Source organism: Saimiri boliviensis, chromosome 17 (assembly GCF_048565385.1).
Source record: "Saimiri boliviensis isolate mSaiBol1 chromosome 17, mSaiBol1.pri, whole genome shotgun sequence".
In the NCBI taxonomy this organism is placed as follows: domain Eukaryota; kingdom Metazoa; phylum Chordata; class Mammalia; order Primates; family Cebidae; genus Saimiri; species Saimiri boliviensis.
In genome coordinates this window covers 36,078,522-36,106,417 of record NC_133465.1, presented here as the reverse complement: position 1 = coordinate 36,106,417, position 27,896 = coordinate 36,078,522, and the positions used below count along the sequence as shown (strand labels likewise).

The 27,896-nt window shown below is 42.6% G+C and overlaps 1 protein-coding gene across 3 annotated transcripts; it reads left to right on the top strand.

The window, feature by feature from the left end:
- Window positions 1-469: 469 nt before the first annotated feature.
- On the top strand, window positions 470-26,527 carry PCTP (phosphatidylcholine transfer protein). Of its 3 annotated transcripts, none has more exons than XM_010341941.3 (6): window positions 470-671; window positions 16,417-16,531; window positions 20,220-20,299; window positions 22,851-23,022; window positions 23,916-23,983; window positions 25,253-26,527. In XM_010341941.3, the coding sequence occupies exons 1-6, from the start codon at window positions 531-533 to the stop codon at window positions 25,316-25,318; spliced, it is 642 nt and encodes a 213-aa protein (XP_010340243.3). In that variant the 5' UTR covers window positions 470-530; the 3' UTR covers window positions 25,319-26,527. The 3 variants fall into 3 exon arrangements, with proteins under 3 accessions (XP_010340243.3, XP_003931380.3, XP_010340244.1); XM_003931331.4 differs by having other exon boundaries at window positions 16,414-16,531; XM_010341942.2 differs by lacking the exon at window positions 470-671 and adding an exon at window positions 736-849 and having other exon boundaries at window positions 16,414-16,531.
- The last annotated feature ends 1,369 nt before the right edge of the window (window positions 26,528-27,896 follow it).

Genomic DNA, 27,896 nt, shown 5'->3' with positions numbered 1-27,896 from the left:
GAAATGATATTGGAATACAGTTCAAGCAGATGACCCCTTAGGATTTTCCCAGCATTTCTACTCTGCCTACTTCTCCTCTCATGTCTACCAAAGAGGCTTTCTCTAATTTATTCAGAAAGGTAAAGGAGAGACACCCAAGCAGGTCTGTAGGTTATGGGGGTAGCAAGGAGTATGGGATGGGCTACTGTGGACGTGTTTTTGAAGTGACATCACCGTCTCCCTTCCTCTTCCCTTTCCCTTCCCTCTGGAAGCCTCCTCACTTCTCTAGCTCTTCCTTCCTTTCCCACACCAAGTCCAACTTCTTGCCTTTTTACCTCTCGTCTATCCTCCTCACCCCTTGCTGAGCCCGCCCACTTTTCTAGGCCCGCCCCTCCAGGCCGCGCCCCCTGTCTAGGCCCCGCCTCCTCCTCAGTTTCCTGCCAATGACGCTGGGGCCGCCCCGTCGCCCCGCCCCGTCGCCCCGCCCCGAGGCCCACACCAAGCGTGTCCGCGGCCTGTCCTCCTGGCGGAGGAGCCTGGACTGCGGAAGGATGGAGCTGGCCGCGGGCAGCTTCTCGGAGGAGCAGTTCCGGGAGTCCTGCACCGAGCTCCAGCAGCCCGCTCTGGCCGGGGCCGACTGGCAGCTGCTGGTGGAGACCTCGGGCATCAGCATCTACCGGCTGCTGGACCAGGTAGCGGCCGACCCGCTGGAGGACTGCAGGGCCTGAAGTGCGACGGGGTCGACCTCCCCGCCGGGAGTGCGGGGCGGCAGTCGCGGACGGGACAGGGGCGGGTCTTCTCCGGCGCAGGGAGGAGCTCCGCCCCGCCCGGGCTCCGGCTCTGGAGCTAGCGCAGGGGCGGTGCCTCCAAGTGAGTGCCTCGTGCAGATCCAGGGGAGCTGGAGTCATCGGGGTTCAGCCTCAGGTCAGGCCCCACGGGGGAAGTAGTTAGTTCGAAGTTAATGACAGTTGAAACGTGGGTCAGCTGGTTCCTAGGCCTGCGCACATGCCTACAAGGGACGTTGATCCTCACTTTCCATTGAGTGCCAGTGGCATCGTGGGGACTTGGGGGGATCATAGGGCTTGGATAGAGGAGGAAATGAAACAGAACTTTTAGGGACTGGATGTGCAGATGGTCAGTGTCGGGGATTGCCAAGAAAGGCCCTACTATTTTAGTGACTCGTTTATTTTGGTTGTTGCCCCTTCCTTCTAAGTGGCACTTAATGAGTCCGAAGCTTCAGGCAGAAGGAGTAACAGGATTGGTAATGTAGGAGTAACAGGACTGGTTATTAAGGTCTTTGGAACCAGGTAGCCATCCAGGTGGAAGGCATTGCCCCTGAGGCCTGGCATCCAAGGCTTGTCATCAGTTGGTTTGTGTAATAGTCGCAGCATGGCCAGTAAGTTAAAAGTTGCCCGCAGGTAATGTGGGTGAAATTGAAGTTTCCTGATATAGGACCAGGATATTATAGTGTTCGAGCTAGGAGGATACCTTGTGCTCACCTGGTTAAACCCTGCATTTCATAGATGAAAGCAGCAGCCCTCGAGGGTGAAGTCACTCCTGAAAGGGTCCAGATAAGTGAATAGCACAGGTGGTATTGCAGGGTCCATAATCTTGTGAATGTCAAACATGTGGTTGCTTTTTTAGGCAATTGCATTTTTGTTTACATCAAATATAGTATTTTTATATTTTAAAACAGAAAACAAACGTTTGCAATATTTAGAATTTGGTCATCTGTTAAACAGGAATGAAAACTCTGCCTACCTCACTGCAGGGTTGTTAGGGGGGTTAAATCCAATTTGTCAAGATATGTGTGAAAGTCTGATAGTGTAGATGACTACAATGCACAGGACTGTGCCCCCATACCTCTCCCAGGGAAGAATTATCCAGTCCCAACTGTAATTTTGCCAAAGTTGAGAAACCCTACTCTAAATAAATGGAGAATATAGGTATTGTGAAGAAATTTCCTGTCTAAATATGTACATATTAGCTTTGGAGGCAGTCCATCCCTCCCCAGTTAGTGGGATATAAAACATGCTACTTTGAATACTTACAAATTGGTAGGGCTAGGCTTTTCATAATCCAGAGCACAGCAGATACTGCAAGTGGATAAACTGCCTTATTTACATTTTTTCAATATACAGATGTTATATCTTGATGGATTACTCACTCAACAAACTCTGAATACTTGCTGTGTGCTAGGACCATTGGGTGGGTATAACAAGATAACCAAGAAGCTTACAGTCTAGAACAGGAAGAATAAATTCTTAGGGTTACTTTAAAAGGTACCTCAGTTTGAAAATTGATGTATTTTCAGACAGTGTTTTTCTTTAATTTTAATTTTTTAGAGATGGGGCCTTGCTATGTTGCCCAGGCTGGTCTTGAACTCCTGGGCTCAAGGGATCCTCCTGCCTTAGCCCTCAGCCTCCCAAAGTGCTGGGATTAAAGGGATGAGCTACCATACCCAGCCAGACAAAATCTTTTTATCTTTTCTGCTATTCCATTTTCCTTACCAGCCACATCAAGGCTTTGGTCAAGTTTTGTTGTTTCAACTGCACAGACATGTCTAGCATCTGGCTTATTTCCTCCCGTTTTCTTTCCTTTATCTTTGCTACTCTGGGTACTCAGCACCCCTCACTTAGAATTGCAGTGACCTCTTAACTAGTTTCTTGACCTACCACCTCTCTGCTCCTGTCTATCCTACACATCACAGCACAATCAAACATGTGAGAAGGTGTGATCTTATCACTACCATTTCAGTGACCTATCGATTGCAGAAATTGTAATAATCATCTTTGTAATAGCTAATATTTATTGCATGCTTTCTTATAATCCCAAGTGCTAAGTGTTTTGCAAGTACTGATTTACTCAATCCCTGCATCAACCCTATGATATGGTATTATGATGATTACCTTTTTACCTAAATGGAAAGGAATGCATAGAAAAGTTAAGTCGGTTGCTCAGGATTCCAGCTGGGATCCAAGCCCAGCTGTCTGCCTCCGGTCCTGTGCCTTCAACCTGCTCCTGAATTGCCTCGCCAAACAGAAGGCAAATGCTGTGTGGTGGCTACACTGAATTAACTTGGTCTCGACTCACATTTCCATCACTCTTTCCCCTGACTTGTCCATAGACCTGACCTCTTCTCTAGCCAGACCAGACCACTGTGCCATCTTCCCTGTATACAAACAAGGCAGTTGAGGTCCAGGGAAAGTCAGTGGCATATGCAAGGGACATGGCTAAGAAGTGGTGAATGAAACTGGGATTTAGATCCAAGTCCATCTGCCCATGAAGCCCCTATTCTTTCTCCAAGCCACACACCGTCTTTTTCTAATAAAGCTTCCCGCATGTGGGGTGGACCATCTTAGGAAGGCGAGGTCCTCATTAATGGAGGTACAGTACTGTGTTGGAGAAAAAAACTCAAACTGTTTTTTTCATTGTCTCAACATCACCAACAACAGTTAGCACAGAAGACTCCTGTGACCAAATGCCTGAGGATTTCCCCCCAAACACCAAGTAAGCAGTCAGTTTTGCGGTGGACATGAGCTAGGTGTCCTCCAGTTCAGTGTTGACACTATCTACCCAGAAGTAGTGTCAGATCCCATAGGTTGAGGTCCCAGTTCCACAGATTAACCCCCTCTCCCCTGCCACTTGCAATGCCACTTGAAAGCCCCAGGTTGTTTTACTTGTGCTTCTGACGAACTGTCTATAAACAGGGGATCCCACAACCCCCTCCTTGGATTCAATTAATTTACTAGAGAGGCTGACAGAACTCAGAGAAACACTTGATTACATTTGCTGGTTTACTATAAAGGATCTTGCAAAGGATTCAGATGCATTGGATGAAGTATGGGGAAGGGGCTCGGACCTTTGGATCCTTGGATGTGCCACCTTTCAGGAACCTCCATGAGTTCAGCTATCCAGAAACTCTGAACCCCATCCTCTTGGGTCTTTTATGGAAACTTCATTGGCTAGGCATGATTGAAGAATGGACAACAGCATTGAAATGTGACTGAATGCAAAGGATCTGAGCTCATATTAGTAGACTGACTGGGGAAACCCAAGGAAGTCTGTCCAGATTCTTCTGGCCTCTCCATGCAGCATTCCTTCTTCCAGGGTGTCGGGGAGGACCCTCTGTGGAATGAAGGTGTTATGACTCTTGATTCAACCCCTGAGGTCTAAAGTGCACCAACATACAAAACACTGTTCCAAGGCCTATGAGAGTTATGAACCAGAAACGGTGGACAGAAATATGTGTGTGTGTGTATTGGCTGTACAGTACTGGAGTGTGTGTGTGGATATGTGTGTATACACACATTCTAGTACTGTACATCCAATACACACCCCACACACACCCATATGTATACACACATATGTATATATAATGTATATTTATATACACACATATACATGTGTGTATATATATATATATATATATATATATATATATAAAATCTCATAATATCACAAGTACTGTATTCAGAAAGGAGACCGGAGACCATTTGTATGTATACTTCATTCAGCTTTTATTGAGGCTCTGCAATGGGGCAGATGGAATGCTATGAATCTAAGAGTTGCTCCTCTGAAGATCCTAGTAGTTTAATTATGAAGTTATGGGCATTGGTTGGACTGATGGTCCTTGAAGGACGGGATTGTGCACAGTATGCTTGCCACTGTGTAGTATGAGCTGGTTGTGATGACCCCTTGCTTTGCTTCCCACATTCAGCATAGAGGTGCCCAACCTAAGACCAAAGCTATGTGGCTCCTTGGGGCTTTTTTTTTTTGAGACGGGGTTTCACTCTTGTTACCCAGGCTGGAGTGCAATGGCACGATCTCGGCTCACCGCAACCTCTGCTTCCTGGGTTCAAGCAATTCTCCTGCCTCAGCCTCCTGAGTAGCTGGGATTACAGGCACGCGCCACCATGTCCAGCTAATGTTTTGTATTTTTAGTAGAGACGGGGTTTCATCATGTTGACCAGGATGGTCTCGATCTCTTGACCTCGTGATCCACCTGCCTTGGCCTCCCAAAATGCTGGGATTACAGGCTTGAGCCACTGCGCCCGGCTCCTTGGGGCTTTTGAACAGGAATTGAAAGAAGGATAGAGAAAAACCAAACTGTGACCATTATTTAAATGATGCTGTAACAAAGTTACTATTATATGTTTTTAAAAGACTGAAACAAGAGTAGAGGCTCTTGAAAGAGATTTCAATGTAGCCAATTGTATTTTAAAATAAAAATAATATAACCATGTCCTTTCTTTAGTTGACACAGATGATTCTGAATCCTCTTCTTGGACAAGAGGGCACTTTTGATGTACAGCATTTTGATAAATTTTTTGTTTTCTATTTTTCTATTAAATCACAACATTTTTGGATTGGAAAGTTTCTTCTAAACCATGCTGCCCAACACCATCATCTTTTTATTTCCTTTACTTCTTCTTTCTTTGCCTACTCTGTTTCCTTCCTTTCTTCTCTTATTTCCCCTCCATGATGTAATGATAATAACTTTATTTGATGCTGCAAATTATAAATGCTGTCACATAAGTTTTCATTTGCCCTTTTACACAGATGTGGAAGATAGGCAAAAATGGGCTTATTTTACAAATGGAAATAAGATCTGGAGTTGTTGAGCAAGCCACATAAGACTTCATAACTAGTAACTAACATGAACAGTCTACTTTGATGAACTCAGTACCAAATACACAGCTTGCTTCAAAGCAAGAGCTGCGTTCTGTTTCTGGAGGCTAAAGCAAAACTAGACCAGGACTGCCATGGGTATTGTGGGAAAAACATGGATTTTGGAGTCAGATAGTCCTGTGTTAGAATCTCAGCTCTGTTCTACTATCATTGGTTTATTCATTTGGGAGATATTCATCAACTGCCTCCCATATGTTACTGTCTTTGCAGACTGTGGGGATAAGTGGTGAAAAAGGAAGATGGTGCTGCTGCTTCAGTGAATGAGCTTCTTTTAACATGGTTCATACTCACTCATAGTGGAAAATGCTATAAAGTGCTTTAAAGAAAATGCTGTTAAGAAAATGAAGTGAGATAAAGGGATAGAGAGATGGCATGGCAGGGTAGCCAGGAGTGATGTGATATGTTTTAGATAAGTGAGTCCAGAAAGCCCCTCTGTGGAGGTAACATTTACCTGATTTGAATAATGCAAATATCTGGAGGAGAAATGAATCCGGGAGTGTTTCTCAAAGTTCAAGCACATTGGAAGCACTTGGGGGAGCTTTAAAAACAATTCCAAGCCCTGCCCTAGGGATTCGGATTTAACTGGTCTAGGGTGGGGCTTGGGTGGTTCTTTTGATAGGCTCCCCCTTCACATAGGAGTTATTTTATCCTCTCTATGTTCATGTATGTTTGAAATCTTTCATAAGAAAATGGTTTTATACACACATGTATATGTGTTTATATGTGTGTGTGTGTGTGTGTGTGTGTGTATTATGAATGTGTATGTATATATAAGCTTCTTAGGAGATTCATGTGAGCATGCTGGCTTTTAAGCCACTGAGGTTGAGGGAACACTGAGTGCTAGTCCCTGAGCAAGGCTGAGCTTGCCTTGTTTTCAAGGAAGAGCCAGGAGGAGAGTGGAGCTGCGATTGAAGAGTGGCCAGGGGCCAGCCTCCACTTACTGGTCAGGTGATGTTGATCAGTTACTTTTCCATTTTGAAATCTCAGTTTCCTCATTGGCAAAACTGGGATAATACCTTTCAGGGTTGTTGAGAGAATTGAATGAAATGATACATGGCAGAATGGTTCTCAAACTTGAGTGTGTATTAGAGTCTCAAACTTGAGTGTGCATTTGGATATATATATATAGTACATATACACAGAAGCATGCATTGAGTGTGCATTAGAATATATATATATATACATGAACACATACATATACACATGTGTGTATATATACACATACACATATACATGTATATATACACACACAAGCGTGTGTGTGTATATACTCTAAAATTATATGTGTGTGTATATATATTCTGATCACACTCATCAATGAATGTGATCCATGTTCTCATCAATGAATATGTTCTATGTTCATGTATGTATGTATAAATAGAGAGACAGATACTCTCTTTTTTTGTGCATTGTATTTCTTTTTTTTTTTTTTTTTTTTTTTTTTTTTTGAGACGGAGTTTCGCTCTTGTTACCCAGGCTGGAGTGCAATGGCACGATCTCGGCTCACCACAACCTCCACCTCCTGGGTTCAGGCAATTCTCCTGCCTCAGCCTCCTGAGTAGCTGGGATTATAGGCACGTGCCACCATGCCCAGCTAATTTTTTGTATTTTTTTTTTTAGTAGAGACGGGGTTTCACCATGTTGACCAGGTTGGTCTCGATCTCTCGACCTTGTGATCCACCCGCCTCGGCCTCCCAAAGTGCTGGGATTACAGGCTTGAGCCACCGCGCCCGGCCTGTGCATTGTATTTCTAACCAGCTGCTGAGTAATGCTGAAGCTACTGGTCCAGGAACCACACTCTGAGAACCATTGGTGGATGGGGAGCATCTAGCAAGCAGTTTTGACATTGAGAGCTGAAGTCAGAGGCAGGACATGAGATGCAATGGAAATTGGAAGGCGAAAGTGAGACCAAAAAATGTCTTAAGACAAAAGTAACATCCATTTTAGGACTCCCTCTCCCTGGTGTTTAAGTTAGTGGCCACCTGGGAGTAAATGTGGTTCCCTGAGCAATGCTGAGACGTTCCCCTGGGAGAAGGGCCATGGATCACTTGGAAAAGCTCTTCTATTGATCTGCAGACAGGCCTTGTAGGAGCTTTGGGATTCGTTACTATGCCATTAACCACCCCGGCATGCCCATAGACAGTGTGAAACCAGCGCACAGAGGCTCACAGCTTCAATTTAGACAAAATAAATGTTGGACTGAAAAGCTCTGGCTGATGGCTTGACTTATTAAGTTTTTAAATCTAAATGCCTGGCACTGTGAGAAGGGACAGCCTCAATTGTGTTATTGTCCTTGAATAGGGCTTCTAATCAAAGAGTTTGGTGAGAAGCGGACAGTACTTTCCCAGGGACTGTTCTTTCCTGTGCTTTTGACCTACTAAAATACTCAAAGGCCAGCATGGCTGGAAAACCTGCATTTGGGCAGGCTTGGCTGAGAGAAAGTTTGGCCTTTAGAGAGAAACACAGATTCAACTCACAGGAGAACAGACTTCACTGTATAGATGAGAAATGCCTACTCCTATTTCCCTGGGTGGGATAATAATCCAATTAGCATCATGAGCCGCTTTCCTTCAGGATTATAAAACTGTTCTGCTCTTTTCTCTCACCCTTCTGATTACCAGCGCCACTGACAGAAGAGTTCTTGAGCCTTGGTCACTTATGGAGCTGAAACTTACTAGTGGGCAGGGCCCCCATGTCTCAAGGACACCCATCTGTGGCATTCTACTTCCCACCAGAGACCAAAGCCAGCTCCTTCTTTCCTGTCTCCCTTGAGTGTGCAACTGGATAGATACGTGAGAGCCTCAGTGTTCCCTCTCCTCGATTCTCTCTCAGAATAAGCCTGTGGGTATGAGGCCACAGGAGAACGCTGGTCTCAAGATTCAGCTTCGGTGGGAGGAGGAGAGAGGAAAGAGTAAGATGCCTCTCTTCTGTCTCCACGTGTGAGGTGTAATTGCATGGTGATTACAGGAGGTGACTGTTAATAAAACAAAACACCGATATTTCACTGGGCCTTGGGAATCCTTTGAGAGGAAAGGTGATTTGTAGGGAAGAGCATAGGCATTCTGAATGCTTGGACGTAATATCATACCAACATCTGTAGTGAACCAGCGGGCGAATTGGGGGCAATGCTGAATGGAGGTTCTTGTCTCCATAAATATGCCTTTTCTGGACACTCTGTAGAACATCTTTAAGCCTCGTTTGCCTGTTTGAAAAGTGAGTTTACTGATGGTCCATACCTCATATCATTATTTGGATTAAGTAGGATAATCCATGGTAAAGCATTTGGGTCAGTGCCTGCCATTCAGTAAATACTCAGTAAATATCAGCTCTCAGCATTATTTTACCCAGCGATGTGCAACCCATAGGGATTCAACTTTTCACATTTTCTTAGAGAGGTCTTAAATATCAACTGTCTGTCTTTGTAGAGTCTTGGCACATACTTCCCAGCAGCAACTGCAACTTTGACTTCTGCCATTAGAACTGCTTTACTTTGGTGAAAAATGCTTACTTTTCATACGATCTGAGTCTGTTGCTTGCCACAAAGTGGCTGGACTTGGACAGCATTTAGATAAATAGACTGGGGAGGCTTCCTGTCCCTCTGAGGAATGGAAATGAGCTCTTCTGTGAGAGGCAAAGAGAACTCAATGCACACTCATGAGTGCATTCATAGGATTTGAGAATCTGTGATTCATCAAGACTGCCTTGTAGTTAGTGGTGTAAATTCAGGTAAACACCATAAATTGGAGGGAATGAGCCGTGCCTTTCTCCAGGCCTGGTTGGGGGATGGGACCTCTACAGGAGATTACTCTTGTGTGGGGATTGCAAATGTCATTTGCAAACATTGTGACATTTTGATGTTTCTCATATGTAAATGCATAGCATCTCTTCCAGAATTTATTCTGCTTGGGGACAAATAAGTGTACTATTGGCGATAATATTTCTCAGAATACTTTAACCCTGTAAATATAATTGAAAATAAATTGCACCGCCTTTTTTTTTCCCCACACATTTAAATCACCATTGGTAAGAAATATACGAATTTAGTGTTTAGACAAGTTAGCCAGAGTAATAACATCTCAAAACTTAGTGATATCAGTAATGGATTTCCTGGCCATGCATTCCCCTGTCTCCAGCCTCCATTTCTTCATTATAAAGTGGATCAATGATGCTTACTTTAAAGGATTATTGCAAGTATTTAGGACCAAGCATAGCCTGGCTTAGAGCGGGTACACTGTAGACACTGGTTTTCCTGAAAATGTACATGATTGTCCTGAATCCTAGTTCTTTAATCTGGAAAAACGAGATCATCATACTTACCTTATTAATGAAATAACAACCTATCATATTAATGGAAACCATATCTAATATTTACTAAGTACTTATTATGTGTACCACATAATAGAACTTTAGATGGGTTATCTAGTTTAATCCTCATGATCATTCCATGAAGTAGGAACGTATTAGACCCATTTTACAGGTTAGTAGGTGGAAGAGTTTAGACTCTACCCAGGTGGTTACTCTGAGCTTATGCTGCAACCACCACGCTATCTTTTCTGATTAGCTTTTCTAATTTATGAGACAGCATTTTGGAATAGTATATGGGAAAACTTGGCACAGTACCTCATCTGTTGAAAATGATAATATTCATTGTTTCTCTATACCTGCCTTTCTCCTGGTTCTTTTCTGAATCCTTCAGAAGCTGCATCTAAAAACATGCCCCTTCTGGCCCTTTGGAGGCTTGTTGGGCAAACACACCAGGCTTAGGGACTCAGGGGAGCATCTCAGTGGGAGGTTTGGTCTGGGTGGCCTGGAGCAGGAGTATTGGCTTAGGGAAGGAATGGGTTCCCATCCAGGCTTTGCCACCAACAGCATCATCAGCTGACTCTGGACAAGTCACTGACATCTTTTACACAGCTGAACTAAGGCCCCTTCCTGCTCTAAGATCCTATGTGATGGGTCTTCTTTATCATTAGTTTGTGGTCTGGAACAATGATTTGGGGATGACATGCAGAGAAAATACAGCTAAATAAGGAGACATTGTTAGGGAATAGAAGAGAATAGACTAGGAAATAGAAGGGGCCAATGTTAAATGACACACCATCTCTTTCTGTTTGTCCTGTTACCAACTAGCTGTAGGACTCAGGCAAGTGAGTTGGCCTCTCTAAGCATCATTTCCTTCTGTAAAATTGGAGATAACACTAGCTTTCCTATCTATATCACAGGGCTATCTTAACTGTTACATGAGAGAATGAATATAAAACTTTGGAGAGTGGACCATGCTTAGAAAAACAATTATTAGTATTACTGAAAGAATTTATAGCAGGTCAAAGGGATTAGAAAACTCCTTCAAATACAGAATACATGACTTTTGTAGTACTGCTAATAAATCACCAAGGGAAACAGAATCCAATCTTCAGACAACTAGAAGCCTCTGATTGATTTCTTCTTGGGATTAAGATGTAGTGAATACCAGCAGGTCTTCACTCTATCTACTATAGTAGGTATATGTATGTAAATCTATATACTTATTGCCATTATATATATATATAAAATATATATATCTGCTGGTATTGTATATAAAATATATAATATATAAATGTTACATATAAAATTTATGTTACATATATCAAACTTATATATTTATATATTTTATATATATTTATATATATTTTTTCTGAGTTACTTATTCAAAGGAGACAGTACTTTTTATAACATGGCATGTATGGTTTTATATGCCTCTGTACAAAATTAAATGTTATACCTCAATTTAATATCCATTAAAGTATCCATAATCTTTTCTTTTCCTTGATAGTGCATTTTAGCAATGTTTATGTACTTCTATGCTGTTTTAATGAACTTATATATAATTATATTTCTTGTAAATATTGATAAGTCTTATCAGCACTACTCTGTCAGCCTTCTTTTTTTACTTTGATGTCAAATTTAAAAAAAATAAATCTGAACTTAGTAAGGAGAGACTTGTATTCACATGGATTATTTCAAGAAGTTAGGGAAAGAAGTATTACAGTAGGAAAAGTGCTTTGCCCATAAGCTCTAAAGGCATCTTGGAAGTTGCGGAGCTGTTCATTTATGAAGAGGAGTAAAGAACGTTAGAAAGAGCCATATGCGGAGATGTGGAATGAAAGGATGGCATGATCGGATAGCAGGTCACGGTATACTCTGCCCTGAGCCCAGCTTGTTTTCAGGAGGAACTGTATGCTGACTCAGGTTTAGGATGGGCCAAAGTTCAGGGGCCTGGAGGAAGGAGAAAAGTTCAACCAGTTAGGTTAACAAGCATTTTGCTCCGGTTGATCAGTGGGGGTGGGCAGCTTGGATAATCATTAATAAGACAAAGAAAGGGACATTTGGAGGGTCTGTGTTTGACCTTGTCATAGGTAAACGGGAGCATCCATGAGTCTTATCTAAGTCCTATGGGGAATGGTAGTGGATCTTTACAGTAAACTTTATGAAACACAAAAGGCGGGGGGATTTCTTAACCTTCACTCTGATCCAGGATGACAGGGTTCAAATAAAATTCAGCATTGTTGATAAGGACTGCTATGTCAATTAGAATTGTTTTTAGCTACGAGTCATAGAAAACTGGGCAATCAATGACAAACAGAGGAACGTTTTTCTCACCTAATAAATTGGTCAGAGATCTACCTGTCGGTAGAGTTGCTGTCATTGGTTTAGCAATCAATCATGCCAGCAACCCTCTGAGTCTTTCTACTCTGTTTCTCATCTTAATTGACTTTTGGTCATAGGATAGTTCCAAATATCATGTCCACATTTAAAACAGGGAGAAATCACATGGCTACCTTTAATTGCAGAGGAGACCAGGGAAGTCCTTAGCAGTTTACGTGTCCACAGGGGTTCTCTTAATAAGAAGGTGTGTTTACCACATCAAGTCTTATGTTTCTTATGGCTCTTATATTCTGTACATGATATTGACTAATCTCCACTACCAACATAATCCTTCTACTGTTTGAATTGTAGGAAACTAAATGTCTTATAATTGGAGCGTTAGAAAAGTATCCAATATATTTTAGTCTAGATAAGGAAATTGAGCCACTGTTAGAGGTGGTTTTCTGGAGGAGCTTCAGGAAAAGCCAAGAATCTCTTGAGTAACCATATTTGGAGTATTTTATTCAAATATTAGTAAGCTTGAAAAAATAAAGCAGATATTGCAAAGGATTTATATCTCTAATTTTAAAGAGATATACACATTAGATCTTACAGTAGTAATAAAAACTTTGCCCAATTAGTTTTGTTTTTTCATATAAAATTGTTTGTATAAACAATGATGCCCAATGCTGGTGAGATGCTCCTTTGGAACTGATGAGAGCACACACTTGGTGCACACGTTCTGCAAGGTTTGTAGAAAGTATAAAGTGCTTTAAAATATTAATCTACTTATCCTAAAATTTATCTCTAAGGAAGCATTTCTATAAAAAAAATAGAATTATGGACCAAGTATTCTACACAAGCATAAATATACTGAAATTCTTTTTTCATAAAAATATTTAGAAACAGAAATACTTTTTGGAGAATAATTGATTTAGGTATGAAGTCTTTATAACCTCAGTATAATATTTATTTTAAAATAAGAATACAAATTACTTATACCATATCATTTCCATTTGATAACATACAGATGTGTTTATTTACTTAAAGAAAATATGTCAGATACTATCAGTAGATATTTGTGGATTATGGGATTACATGTCACTTTTAAAAAATTCTTTTTGTCATTTTTATAATCTTTTGAACCACTTTATTTTATAAAATATGAAATAGGCCGGGCGCGGTGGCTCAAGCCTGTAATCCCAGCACTTTGGGAGGCCAAGGCAGGTGGATCACAAGGTCAATAGATCGAGACCATCCTGGTCAACATGGTGAAACCCCGTCTCTACTAAAAATACAAAACAATAGCTGGGCATGGTGGCACGTGCCTGTAATCCCAGCTACTGAGGAGGTTGAGGCAGGAGAATTGCCTGAACCCAGGAGGCAGAGGTTGCAGTGAGCCGAGACTGTGCCATTGCACTCCAGCCTGGGTAACAAGAGCAAAACTCCGTCTCAAAAATAAATAAATAAATAAATAAATAAATAAAAATGATTATTGTTGCTGAGATCCTTTTTAAAATGAAATAATGGATGAGAATATGCTTTGATCCACGAATCTGTACCAGGCTGTTTAGCACTTGAACATTTTATTGATGAAGTAGGAAAGGTGTTGCCGTGTTACTAAGCATTTTGTTCCTCTGGAGCTCTGGCACTGCTCAGTTCTGCCTCAGACGGAATGTTTGAAGGAAGCTGTCACAATAGTTCATTCTTCTGGATTCAGGCAAATCATGGTTGTTCTATTTTTCTCTTCCTCGAGAACTTTCTCTTCTTTTTTTCTGTGCCGTATAATGGAATGGAAGTCACTAAGGGTTGTAACTACATTCAGGAGAAGGAGGGAACCAGTTTAAGGGAAGAGTGTGTCTTACTTTATATGCAGATAACCAATGCTAAATTATTTAAAGGTTGGGGAGGTCATTATCTTAACACATAAGAATGCTTTTTGCTTAGAATGTGTAGAAAATGAGGCCTCAATATTCTCGAATAATTGCTAGTTGTCTCCCTTCCAAAGCTTATTGATGAAAATGAGTGTGTATGAGTGTAATGTGCAGGTATATAAATCCTTACTAAGTTTTCGTGTGTGTGTCTGTGTGTGTGTGTGTGTGTGTGTGTGTGTGTGTGTAGGAGGAGAAGGCAAGAAAGATAAGATGTTTATCTTCCTGACATTTCTCATCAGCTCCTGAGGTCTGACCTTCTATTGGGGCATCTGTGGCATGGCACATAAGGGGTTCAGATAGACTAGTTTTGATATTTGCTGATTGAAAATTAATGGTTTGAAGCCACATGCATTTAGAGCTGGACAATTCTTATGGATTCAATTTCAATTTTATGTTCATTTTTGCCAGGTACTTTCACATACATCTGAGACTCCTAAGCCGGGATGTATTTATCCCTAGGTTATACCACAGGAGCCAGAAGTTCGTTAAGGCTTCGGGATCTCTAGAAAGATTCAACATGTTTATTCCTTGACTTCCCCTCAGTCCATGGCATCGTGTTTAAGGAGAGGGAGCCATTCACGCGTGATTAGCTAGTAACATGGCCTTAGCACATGGAAGCAAGAGTTCATCCAAAAGTTCATTTTTGTTCATTTGTTTCTTTGCCTTTGTGTTGAAATTCATCTAAGAACGATTGCTTTAATTTTAACAATAGAGCCTTTAGGCAAGGCGAGGGTCAGGAATGGTAAGTTGCCACTATACAGAGAGTGAGATATGTGTTGGGGCCAACTCTAGGCCAAGACCCTCATGAACAAGCCTGTGGCTTACCAGGAAAGCGAGGGAACTCCTTTGTACTCCAGGTCCTTTGAACTCCAGGACCCTCATAGACAAGCATATGGCTTGCCAGGAAAGCAAGGGAACTCCTTTGTACTTTGGAATCTAGAAAGGCCTTTTTCCAAACAAAAGGAGCTTATATGATTTGAAGCAGAGTTTGTTTTGTTTTTCATTTTTCAGTCTTTTATACAGAATCAAAAAGAAGTGGTTGTTGACAAATTATGTCTTGGAATGGATAAAACAATGTGTTGATTTTCATTATGCCACATGGCTATTTAAAAGATAATCCCTCCCAAGAACTGTAGCTGCCTATGTGACACCTTTACTTGGGTGTTTAATAAACATCTTAAACTCAACTTGTTCAAAAGAGAACTTTCTTAATTACCGCCAGAGCCCACCAATCACCACTTCTCCAAGTTTTTTCTGTTTTAGAAGATGGTGTTCTCATCTGCCCAGCTTGGGCTGTAAGAGTTATCCTTGATTCTTTGCTTTCCATTTCCCCACAATCTATCAGCAATTCCTTTTGACTTTACCTCCAAAATATATCCTTAAATCACTGACTTCTCCCCATCACTGGTATTAACTTCCTGTTCAAATCGCCATCATTTCTTACCGGAACTATTGCACTGGTCTCCTAACCCATCTCTTTGTTCCCTCATGGTCTATTTTATACCAAGCAGCAAGAATCATATTTTAAAAATTAATTTGATTATGTCTTTCTTAAACTGAATTTCTAATCAGATCTGGTCATTCCTCTGTTTGAAGCCATCCATTAGTTTTCTATAGCAATAAGAATGAAATCTTTACCTTGTACCCTGGCTTACAAAGTCCTTTGGGTCCAGCCCTCACAACCTCTCTGACCTCAGTTCCTGCCACTCTCATTTTCATCCAGAGTTCTCCAGATCCCAGGTTCTTTAAAGAGGCCTCCCCATCAATCTGAGGACCATCCTTCTACCAGGAATGGGCTTTTCCTATCTTCCTGTGGCTGGCTTCTTCTAACATTTGGAGCAAGATGCTCTGATAAATGTTAACTCTCCTGATCACCTGATTACATAGATGCCCTCCCCATCCCTGCTCCTGCAAGGCATTATTTATAACGCAGCCCTTCTTACCCTATTTAGATGACCTCGATGGCACTTATAGCTATCTCTAGCACCAATGCCTACCTGAATTTAAGATCCCTGAGAGCAAGGCCTGCACCTGCTTTTTTACCTTTGTGTCACCAAGACCACAGAGGACGTCAGTGTTTGGTGTGGCACGAACCCCATCATCAGCTGCTTTTCATAACATGTGGAATCTAGCTTTCTCTCAACTTGGGAACCAATAGACATTTCTACCTGTTCCATTTTTATAGCAGACTAGACTTTATGAGTATAAAGTCTTTGGTGTTCTGGAGGATTGCTCACCAGCTTTACTGGCAGATGTCTATATGGACTTAAACTACAGAAAACAGTGGGACCAGTACGTTAAAGGTAAGTGATGCTTGCTTTTTTTTTTTTTTTAAATCATTAGAAAGTAGATCTATTCTGACTAGGTGCAGTGATTCATGCCTGTAATCCTAGCACTTCGGGAGGTTGAAGCAGGCAGATCACTTGAAGCCAGGAGTTTGAGACCAGCCTGACCAACATGGTGAAACCTTGTCTTTACTAAAAATACAAAACTTAGCTGGACACGGTGGCGCATGCCTGTAGTTCCAGCTGCTCAGGAGGCTGAGGCATTAAGAATTGCTTCAACCTGAGAGGTGGAGGTTGCTGTGAGCCAAGACTGCACTTCAGCCTGGGCAACAGAGGGAAACAGAGGGAGACTCTGTCTCCAAAAAAAAAAAAAAAAAAAAAAGATAATCTGGTTTTATTTATTTTCGCCAGTAGAAAAAATAAATTTAATTTCTACTATCTAGTGCTTCCTATTATATTAAATTTTGGCACAAAAGCACTTCAAATGTGGGACTGAAATGTACTTTTGCTCCCACACAGACTTGCTCATTATATAGTCTGAAATCCTCCTCACAGTTCGCTCTTGGGACTCCTTTGCCCCAAGAACAAACTTTTAAGTTGTGTGATCATCCCATGTATCTAGGTTGTCATGAAAAGTTTCTTGGAGGAGGTGGGGTCCAAATTTTGGTTTGAGAGTTGAATCAAAATTTTCCAAACAGGTAAGGATACATGTATGTGAGGTGAAGAAAGTTGAGGGGATGACTGGTTAAGGACGTTCTAAGCCCAGGGATCAGCATTAGTAAAGTCAGGACAGCAGGAAGCAATACGTTCAATGACCACCAGCAGTTTGCTGGTATTGGGTTGGCTGGAGCAAAAGAACCTATTCTAGGTCTTCTACTACTGTTTGTATTAGTTCTACTACTACTACTGATAGTACTAGTGCTGCTAGTACTCGTAAAACTAGCTAATAGAACTAGTACTAGCAGTACTCAAAGAGCTAGAATAGGTTCTTCTACTACTACGTGAACTAGGGCAGATATTGCGTTGAGATCTCCCAGGGCCTAGCATGGCAACCAGGCTCTGGGTCTTCCATTTTGCCCTTTGAGTGATACAGTTACGAAAGACGTTACACAGGGAATTCTCTCGCCACTTAGAGCTGGAGTAGTCTCTGCCAACCCAGTCACAGTGGAATGGAACTCTGGAACTAGACAAAGGCACATAAAGCCTTTAGTCGAGACTCTTGGTTGCAAGTAACAGAAAGCCAACTAAGGAACGTGTGGGAAGAGGAAAAGGAGTTTGTCAGTTCATGGCATTGAAGACAGTCCAGGGGCTTCTAGCTTTGAGGGCAGCTGCAACAGGGAGCTTAAATGATTTCATCAGGATTGTTTCTTTCTCCATCTCTAAACTCTGTATTCTTCTGTGTTAACCTAATTTCTATGCAGATTCTTAATGTCATGGCCAAGATGTCCACCAGAAGATCCAGGCTTATATTCTAACCATACAAATAACCCCAGAGGAAATCTCTTTCTACTTTTCTAGGGATGGCAGCCAGATGCTAGGATTGACTCTTGTCAGCTCAGCTTGGACTCTGTGCTTATTTTCTGTGGACATTCATCATGGTTTTGGGTAACTTAGTATTTTCAAATATGCTTCCTATTTAGGGGGCAGTGGGATGCTTACCTATCCAAGGGAACAGCCAGACACTGTCTTTCCAGCTCTCCCTTGCAGCCAAGATACAGTCATGTGACATAGACTCTGCCAGTAAGACCCACATGTGGCTTCAGTTTGGAAAAGAGCAATACGAGGAAGCAGGCAGCATGGAAGATCTATTTTTCAGTGACCAGTGAAGGCATCTGACTTTAGGCAAAACAATTGCTGAGCCTCTGCTGTTTGCTCCCCAACATTGACATCTTTCACTCTGGGTTCTGATCCAGTGAAAGCAGCAGTTAGGCTTTGCTGGAACAATCTTGAGGTTGCAGGTCTCACTCTGGTTCATCTGAGAGCTTTACTAAATCACTTTTTGCTCTCAACTTGCTAGAGTGACAAATGACGACTCTGCTCAGATCTGCCATCCCTGAATTAGTCGCCATGGCTGTGTCTTGTTCATTTTCCCAGCCCTGAAATTACTCCATTCAGTCTTGCTGAAACCAAGTAGCTGAGAAGTAGGGAAAGGGTGATGCCCTGAAGGAAACGAGATGCCCAAGGGGGAATCAATGCTGAGCATGCAAAAGCAACAGATGCCCACTTCTCCCTTTCATTTAAGGGCTGTCATCATCCTCCTGTGACATTACTTGGTTGGCAAGCTCCTTAATCTACAGTCTATTTCTAATAGATTTTCTCTCAAAAGCTAAATTATCCCTCCTTAGCATCTCCTCAAGGGACTGTGGGCTCCTTCTCTAACTGGAGGTACAAAGCTTACTGCAACAGCCTGGGGACAGAGAGTAGTGTGTGTGTCATTAAATTTCTTTGCTATCTCCCTCCAAGAATTGGCTGCTGTTTGCACATAATAGTAAGATGGAAGGAATAATAGGGAGATTTGGCCACCCTAGCTGTGGCATAGAATATAGAAATGTGGGAGACAAGAAAGAAACTTGGGGTAAGCCACAGTTCTGCTGCTCTCTAACTATTTAGGAAGGATGTTGCCCATTCTGGAACCTTCATTTCCCACCTATGAATGTGCTGGACTGGGTGACTCAGTTCCAGGCTAGCTGTAATGGGTCAAGGAATCCTAAAGGGAAATAAAAGGGCTCAGAAGCAAAACTATTGGTACTCTAGTGACATCTGGTGGCTATCCTGATTTTAAAACCTCTGACTTTTTCGATGTCTGATTTTCATTGTGTTCTATCAAGAATATTGTTTATGCCATACAGTAGACAAGATTTGTTGGCCTCTGTTATTTGTGCTGTATTTTTCTATCCACTGGACTCTGTCCCTGGGCAATAGGCTTTCAGTGGAATTAATTGGTTTGATATTTTTCTAGAATTCTATACCTTATGAGTTAGTGGTTTAATCATACCCTAAAAAGTCATCTTTTTTGTGGCCGGGTGCAGTGGCTCATGCCTGTAATCCCAGCGCTTTGGGAAGCCTAGGCAGGTGGATCACGAGGTCAAGAGATCGAGACCATCCTGGTCAACATGGTGAAACCCCGTCTCTACTAAAAATACAAAAAATTAGCTGGGCAGGGTGGCGCGTGCCTGTAATCCTAGCTACTCAGGAGGCTGAAGCAGGAGAATTGCCTGAACCTAGGAGGTAGAGATTGAGGTGAGCCGAGATCGCACCATTGCGCTCCAGCCTGGGTAACAGGAGCAAAAAAAAGCTCCGTCTCAAAAAAAAAAAAAAAAAAAAGTCATCTTTTTTTTTCTTGCGATGTGGTGTCACTCTGTCACCCAGGGTGGAGTGCAGTGGTGCACTCATGGCTTGGATCACTGCAGCCTTGACCTCCCAGGCTTAGATGGTCCTCCTACCTTAGCCTTCAGAGTAGCTGGGACTGCAGGCGTGCACCACCTGGCATACCTGGCTGATTTGTTTTGTATTTTTTGTATAGATAGGGTTTCACCATATTGCCCAGGCTGGTCTTGAACTCCTGGACTCAAGTGATCCACTTGCCTTGGCCTCGAAAAGTGCTGGGATTATAGGCATGAGCCACCGTGCTTGGTCTAAGAGGTCATCTTATTAGTTGTAGCTAAAAAGGCTTCCAGATGCATTAACTTCTGTTGCTTTCCTTTAGAACTCTATGAACAAGAATGCAACGGAGAGACTGTAGTCTACTGGGAAGTGAAGTACCCTTTTCCCATGTCCAACAGAGATGTATCCTTTCCACAAGGTACTAATTCCCCGGCCCTCTAAGTGTTTCTGTGTTCCTCAGCTGTAGTCTATTGCAGAGATGTAGAGCTGGTTTCTCAGCAGGCATGGATAACATTTTCTCTGATTCTTGCAGTATTTGCTAAAGATGTTGCTTCTTGTGTGGTGTTTGGAGATCTCAGAGTGTGATTTCTGAGCCCGACCACATGGAGTGTCTATAATTACAGTCACTGGAGAGCAGCTCGTACTTTCCTAAGAAGTTTCCTTAGGCCTTGAAATTGTCGGGTCACAGAATTGGGGACCTGAAAGGAACTTTTTATAAAGAGTGCTTGATACAGTTCCCTCAGCGTACAGAGGAGAAAGGGGCTCCCAGAGAGGTGAGATGACAGAGGCACACAGGTGGTTAGTGGCAAGGTGGGTACTGAACTGAGGCCTCTGCATTTCTAACTCTGTCCACCACCCCTATCTCGACTGACCCCAAGCAATCCTTCCTGGATTGTTGGCTCTGGGTATGGACTCTAAGTTTCTTCCCCTCAATATCCTTGTTTATGAAATGAAAGAGTTGAATGAAATGCAGGGAGGCTTGGCTGGCACTATAAGGTTTTCAGAACCCCCTTAGGACTAAGTTTGGGGGCTAGGATGGAATTTTGGGGGGTGAATAGGACGGAGGTAGGATAACTCCTAGGTAAGATTTTGACTCCTTCACCATCCTCTTCCATCCTAGCAGCCAGGTGTTTCACAGATTCAGTTTCCAGGTAAGATCCTTTTAGCAAAGGATCTCATGGAGTACAAAAAAAAAAAAAAAGTTTGGAAGCCACTGAATCAGATGAACTGTCAGTGCTTCAAAGGCGTTCTGCTAAATTTTAATCACTATATCAAGGTAATTCTTTCTCAGTGGAGTATCAAGTGATATCTTTCACATAAGCTGAGAAAGTTGGGGGAGAGAGTGGGACAGTATTTGTTGCAAGGAAAAAGTACAAGTTTAGGAGAAAGGAAACCAGAGCCAAAGCAATGTCATCTCTTTCCTGAAACATTTAAGAACTTTACTCATCAGTTGATAAGAGTATGGAGCGATAGACTGCCCAGCGTGAGGGTGGGCAACAGTGGGTGCTGTCAAGACACTGAGGCAGGGCTGGGCGTGGTGGCTTACGTCTGTAATCCCAGCACTTTGGGAGGCTGAAGTGGGCAGATCACTTGGTATCAGAGCTCCAGATCAGCCTGGCCAACATGGAGAAACCCCGTCTCTTCTAAAAATACAAAAAAAAAAAAAAAAAAAAAAATTAGCTGGGTATGGTGAGCACCTGTAATTCCAGCTACTCCAGAGGCTGAGGTGGGAGGATAGCTTGAACCTGGGAGGCAGAGGTTGCAGTGAGCCGAGATCGTGTCACTGCACTCCAGCTTGGGTGACAGAGCAAAACTCCGTCTCAAAAAAAAAAAAAAAAAAGACACTGAGGTGGGTGTGGGCTTAGACGGTTGCTGGGTTATAGTAATTGTGTTGTGCATAGTGGATTTTGATTATTTTAGGCTTTTGATTCCTTTGAGTGCAAAACCCAAAATTCTGTTGTATGAAAGTGTAACTAACAAACTAAATATCTGAGCTCTGTCCGGCTATGAACTTCTAAGTTTTGGAGCCAGATCTGGGATAAAAATTCAGGTTGCATCACTTCAGCTGGGATGTGGCATTTTTGGCAAGGTTTTTTACCTCTCTGAACCTCACTTTTGTCATCTGTAGAATGGGAATACTCATACCAAACTCAGAGGGTCTGTGTAAGGATTGAAATTTAAGCTATATGTCAAGTGCATGATGTTACGTGATAAGGGTTTGATAAGTAGTGATTCCTGTTGTTTCATAGACATTCATTATTCTTCCTAGAATAGTGTTGTAGACTTAAGGGTTCTTCTGTCAAGGTTGATGGACATGAAATGGCTTTGTTATTCCTGGTGAACTAGTGTTAGCCCAGAAAGGACGTATGCCTACAAAGTATTCAGTTAGTCCCATGTCTTCCTATGGTCATTAGTTGTGACACTGCTTGACCATTTTCTAGGCATAGAGATCAACAACTAGGGCACTGTGTGAGGCCAGAACCAAGAGGAATGGCACCATTGTCTACTGAGTGCTTATTCTGCCTGAGTCTTTCTCTAATACCCCCACCAAGACTGTCTGGAAGGCATTGTTACTCCCTTTCCTACACAGGGGATCTGAGTCTCAGCAAGGCTGCATAGGCAATCTTGGATCACACAGCTGTTAAGTGACCATTCCTCTGTCATCTAGCGCTTTCTTGGAGAAAGGAAAAGTGGTTTCCTCACATAATTAAGAGCATGAAGGGATGACTCACAGGGAAGAAATGCATGCTCTCTGGTGAGAACACTAGGTGGTGTGAGGCACCGTCTTGCAGGGCAGGTAGGGAGACAGGGCAGGTAAGTAAACTCGCAGTAGAAGGGAGCAAATGCCATGTGGGAGGCACAGAATCACCTCCTTTTGCTTCCAGCTTGTGACACTTTTCTTCTGTCTGTCTACGATGCTGGTATTGGTGTCTTACCTTGACTGGCCACCCAGTATGTCTACCTCCGACAGCGGCGAGATCTGGATGTGGAAGGGCGGAAGATCCATGTGATCCTGGCCCAGAGCACCTCTGTGCCTCAGCTTGGCGAGAGGTCTGGGGTGATCCGGGTGAAGCAATACAAGCAGAGCCTGGCAATTGAGAGTGACGGCAAGAAAGGGAGCAAAGGTAAAACCCATGGTGCCTGTCAGTGCACCCAGCCAGGGGTTCCCACGGGAGGGCCAGGCTGATGGAAAGGCATGTCAAGTACGTGAAACATATCCCTGAAGGTCAGAGGACAGGCACAGGTGCAGAGCAGGCCAGGATCGGCACCTAGAGAGAGCCTCATTCCACCCCGACAGACCTGAGTAGAGCATGAGGATGATGATTAACTCTGACCCACTCTATTTTCTCCAGACGGCATTGTCCAGATGAAACCAGACCACTAAAAGTAAACCAGAGAGTTTACATACTCACTTCCAGCTGGTCCTGTGGATGCATACGCTGGGCCTAAGGCTAGGCAAGGAGGCTGGCAGGTCTGTCTTGGAAGCCTCAGTTCCGGATTAGTACAAACTCAGAGACTCAAGACCTGCCCAGCTCGAGTTCCAGTTCCCACGGAGGAGAGCTGCAGAGAGTGGGGCGTGAGGCTACCTGCTCTACCAGAATGAGTGTGGCCTTGCGTCCTAGGCAGGAATCTGAACTATAGTTAGATGGTCACCTTGAATATGTCACCTAATTTTTATGAGTCTCTGTTTCATCATTTATAAAATGGGATTAATTTTACCATCTCCTTAGGCTTGCTAGGGTAATTGCATGAGAGGCCATATCCACGTGTCCAGCACTTGCCTGGTATTTAATAAATAGCAGCAAATAGTGCCTGTGGCTCTGTTTTCAAAAGTGCCTATATTTAAGTATGCCGTAAGGGAAGTCCCTGGAGAGAAGTCCATCTGAATTATATGCTACCTCCCTCTGCAGTTCCTGAGCTCGAACATGAAGATGTAGAGTTTGCACAGTTTTGTTGCTATATTTTTCTGTCTTTTTTTTTTTCATTTTTCTGAATTGTCCTTTCTTTCCCTCTCTAGTTTTCATGTATTACTTCGATAACCCGGGTGGCCAAATTCCGTCCTGGCTCATTAACTGGGCTGCCAAGGTGAGATCCCAGGAGGTGGGGCGGGGGGTGGGGAGTGTGTTTGACAAATGTTGACTTAGCCCACGGGGCTGTCAGGCTGAAGAGACACATTGTCTCAGGCGTAATGAGGCTCTTTTATGAAGAGTTTGGTTGAGTGACTCTGGTTGGGGCTGGGGTTGCCCACATCCAAGACGGAGACCAGGACAAAAGACAAAGAATTGTCAGCTTGGAATGCCAGCCTCTCCCTGCTTGTGCCCCAAGACCCCACCAGAATCACTCTCTGGAACCTCCGGACAATAGTGTGCTCCGAGAAGGGACAATAGTGCCTTTGGAGCCTATATTCCTCTGCTTATGGGAGAATAAGACTGACCTGGCTTGGAGACAACCAGATGTGTCCAAGCCGTTGTTGTTGCTTTTTTTTTTTTTTTTTTTTTTTTTTTTTTTTTTTTTTTCCTGTAAGGGAGGGAACTGTAGTGATAGCTTGTATCACTAAAGCCCGCCCAGGAGCCTGGCATTATGGGGACCGTCAGCCTGCTTTGTACAACATCTACCTACTAGGGAGCTCAGCAGATTCCTTGGGAGAGTGAAAAAGCATCAACTTTGGAGTCAAACAGATGCAATTTTGAATCCTGGCTCTCCACTGACTGTCCTGCTTTATTTAAGGAAGCCACACATTTCTTCCTTTCTAAAAATGCAGATAGATGTCTTCTACTGCTTAGAGGAGGAGTAAATAAGACAATATTTAGGAAAAGTTTTGTCCAATGCTCAACATTAACTAAATAATGATATATCCTACTCCTTGGTCCCCAGTCCTTACAGTTTTCTAATTCCGTAAAGCAAGACCTTTCTCTCAGCTCTTTGGAGGAATGCAACGACCCAGCCCAACCTCATTGCTTGTGTTTTCTTTCTCTCTTTCTCCCTCTCTGTCTCTCTCTTTCTCTTTCTTTGTTTCTCTCTCTCTCTCCTTCTTTCTTTCTCTTTCTTTCCATCTTTCTTTCTTTCTCTCTTTCTTTGAAAAACACTCTTTCAGAAACATCTTTGCTTCTTTCTAGAAAAAGCGAACATAGAAGGCAATGCCTTGCAAGAGAAGGTCCTGTGGACTGGTCTTACTTCTGTCCTGGGTCTTACTTTTTGTCGTAACTTGTGACAACATTCTGTTGCAATCCAGTAAGGGAGCCTATTTATTTTTATTAGTCTTGAAGCCAACATTGTTTATCTTCTACCACATCCCAAGGAATCAAGAGTGACCACTGTGAAGACATAGAAATGACAGTCTCATTTCCCTTGCAGAATGGAGTTCCTAACTTCTTGAAAGACATGGCAAGAGCCTGTCAGAACTACCTCAAGAAAACCTAAGAAAGAGAATTGGGAACGTTGCATCCATGGGATGATGTCTCCGGAGGGGCCAGCACCCACTGCTGCTCAGCCTTCCTCTCATGTTTCCGTCTTCAGAGGCTTACACACTCTACTATGTCCTTCCTAAGCATGTTCGCCTGACAGGCAGCCCACTCGCCTGCGTCCCTTCTCACTGTCCGCATCCTGGGGTGGGCTGCCTTCTTCTATAATTCAATATGGGGCAGATTAGGGAAACCTTTGCTTGCTTACAGTTAGGAAGAGAAGTCTTCAGTAGGGAACACAATCATTCCATTGTGCCATTTTATGGGGATGGGTGGGCAGAGGGACACAAAAAATATAAGAATGACTATTTGGGAAGGTTGGCTCCTTTGCAGAATGTGATTTCTTCCAACTCCGGAGGGGCTGCTGGAAGTGGTGTTCCGTTCAGAGCTGACTTTCAGTGCACCCACACTGGATGGCATGTGCCCATGGCCTTATGCTTTGTGGAGCTGGTTAGGCTGGGATTTGAGGTGATAATCCAGTAAGTCCTTCCTTGTTCCTACTTGTGGAGGATCAGTAGCTGTTATGATGCCAGACCTTTTGGAGAAGTATCACAGGCCTGACTGGACACATAATGTGACAACCACTTTTTCCTTATCACCCATGTCTTTTTTTTCCTCTCTCTCTCTCTTCCATATGTCACTGGGGAAAGGCTGCCTATACCTCTCAAGCTTTGCATTTTACTGGAAACTGAGGCATCAAGGTGGCTGTGGCAGCTAGCAAAAGCAAAGATGCTTTGTGCATAGCCTTGTGAAAAAGTGTCTTCTATGTAATAAGATGAATTTTCCTTCTAGAATATTTAGAAATGTAGAAAGGGTAACAGTTCACAGCCAGGTAACATTTAATCGGTGGCTTAATGACTCTGCACCTTTTTCTCAGGAATTCTGCCTAAGTCGTCTGCCTTTTCTACCACCAGAAAGACTTTTAGTTTTCTATGTTTTCTCCTGAATTTTGGTAGGATAAGAAATTTTAGAGTCAAAGGCACAGACTTGATGTCCTCAGGGAAAAATTTTAATCACTGTGTGTCATGACACTGAACCTTGATTAATAACAGAGAAATTCAGGATTTAAAGCCATAGAAACGGATTTATTAACCTGGGATACCTCAGACTGTTTTCTCTCTGGGAAGAAAAGCGTGAATAAATAAATACATATATATATGAATAAATACAGAGTGGTTGTTACTTGTCCTGTGTACTGCTTCCTTCCTGCCTTCTCCCTTTTGTGATAATGCATCAGTTAGATGTCCTTTATTTGCCAATTATATTCAGCCTAACTTGTAGAGTTGAACATAAAACATAATTCTGGGCTTACTTATATGCAAGGTCAGATGTAGGTAGCTACAGGTAGGGACCAATACAGGTGCTCAAACTGAGATTAGAGTTCAGATCTTTGAGGTATCTTTGGTATTGGTCTGCATTTGCTGGTAGGATTGCCGCTAACAACAATAGGTAGGTTGGCATCTTCCTAGGCTCATGCCAAGCAAAACAAAAAAGACAATGTTTCTTTCTCGTAGAACCTGCACTATTCCATAACTTAGAGTCCCACTAAACCATATGCTTATCTATGCCCTGCTCATTACAGTCATCTGGATAGAGTTTTACAAGTAAGTGAATGCCTCATAACATTATCATTAAAATATCATTATCAGTAATGTTGCTGGAATCTAGTCCAGATAAACTAAATCTGAATGCCTCATGTTACAGAATTCAAGTTGAAATCTTATGTATAGATTCTTTGGACTAAAAGCACTGAGATTATAGTCATTGAAAGAGAGCTGGCATGAAAGGGTGTCATGTAAACCATTTCTTTAAATAACGTTAAATAATGTGCTAAGAACTCTGAAAATACTAAGAATGTTGAGTTTCTAGGTAAGGCACTTATTTGAACAGGTCACAGTGTTTGCTGTTTGCTCTAATTAAATAGTTATGACTTGTGGCATTTTTACTTGCTAATTTGGAGTAGTGGACAGTCCTCACCAGCATGAATTACGAGGTTATACAGGACACAGAACTCTTGACTTATAATAAGTGCCAAAGGCAAAAAAAGAAAAAAAATGGAAAACGGATGGTTTAGGGCTTTACTTAGGGACCTGCACCTGAGTTTTCAGGGTATGTTTTTCTGCAATAGCAGCTAGATGTATCACTTGGAATTCATAAGTTATATTGTCATTCCTCTAGCCTCTTGTTTTGCTTATTTTTCCCATACCTGTCTCTCCAATCAGATGATAAGCATTTTGTGAATAGAAACAATTATTTCACATTGATTATTGGTCCTTGGGGTAGAATATAATAGGCACTCAAATGGTGACTAAATGAGTGAATAAATGATTTAGAGAAGATTGACCAAATGGCATGAACCTGGAAGACTAAATCCACCCAGACTTAGAGGCTCGATCCCCATGGATTCAAGCCACATTATTCCCCAAGTCAGCACTTTACAAGGTTGGGGGTGGGGGTGGGGGTTCTAGATTTCCCAGGTTCCCATTGGTCCTTCCTTGAAAGTACTAATGTCCTCTCTCTGTTAAGGGGTGGCTTTG

What these genes read in the sequence shown, in the direction of transcription:
- PCTP (XM_003931331.4), top strand. Translation starts at nt 531, where the DNA reads ATGGAGCTGGCCGCGGGCAGCTTCTCGGAGGAGCAGTTCCGGGAGTCC. An exon ending in TCTACCGGCTGCTGGACCAG is followed by an intron (nt 672 to 16,413) that starts GTAGCGGCCGAC and finishes CCATTTTTATAG; the next exon opens with CAGACTAGACTTTATGAGTA. An exon ending in CGGCAAGAAAGGGAGCAAAG is followed by an intron (nt 23,023 to 23,915) that starts GTAAAACCCATG and finishes TTCCCTCTCTAG; the next exon opens with TTTTCATGTATTACTTCGAT.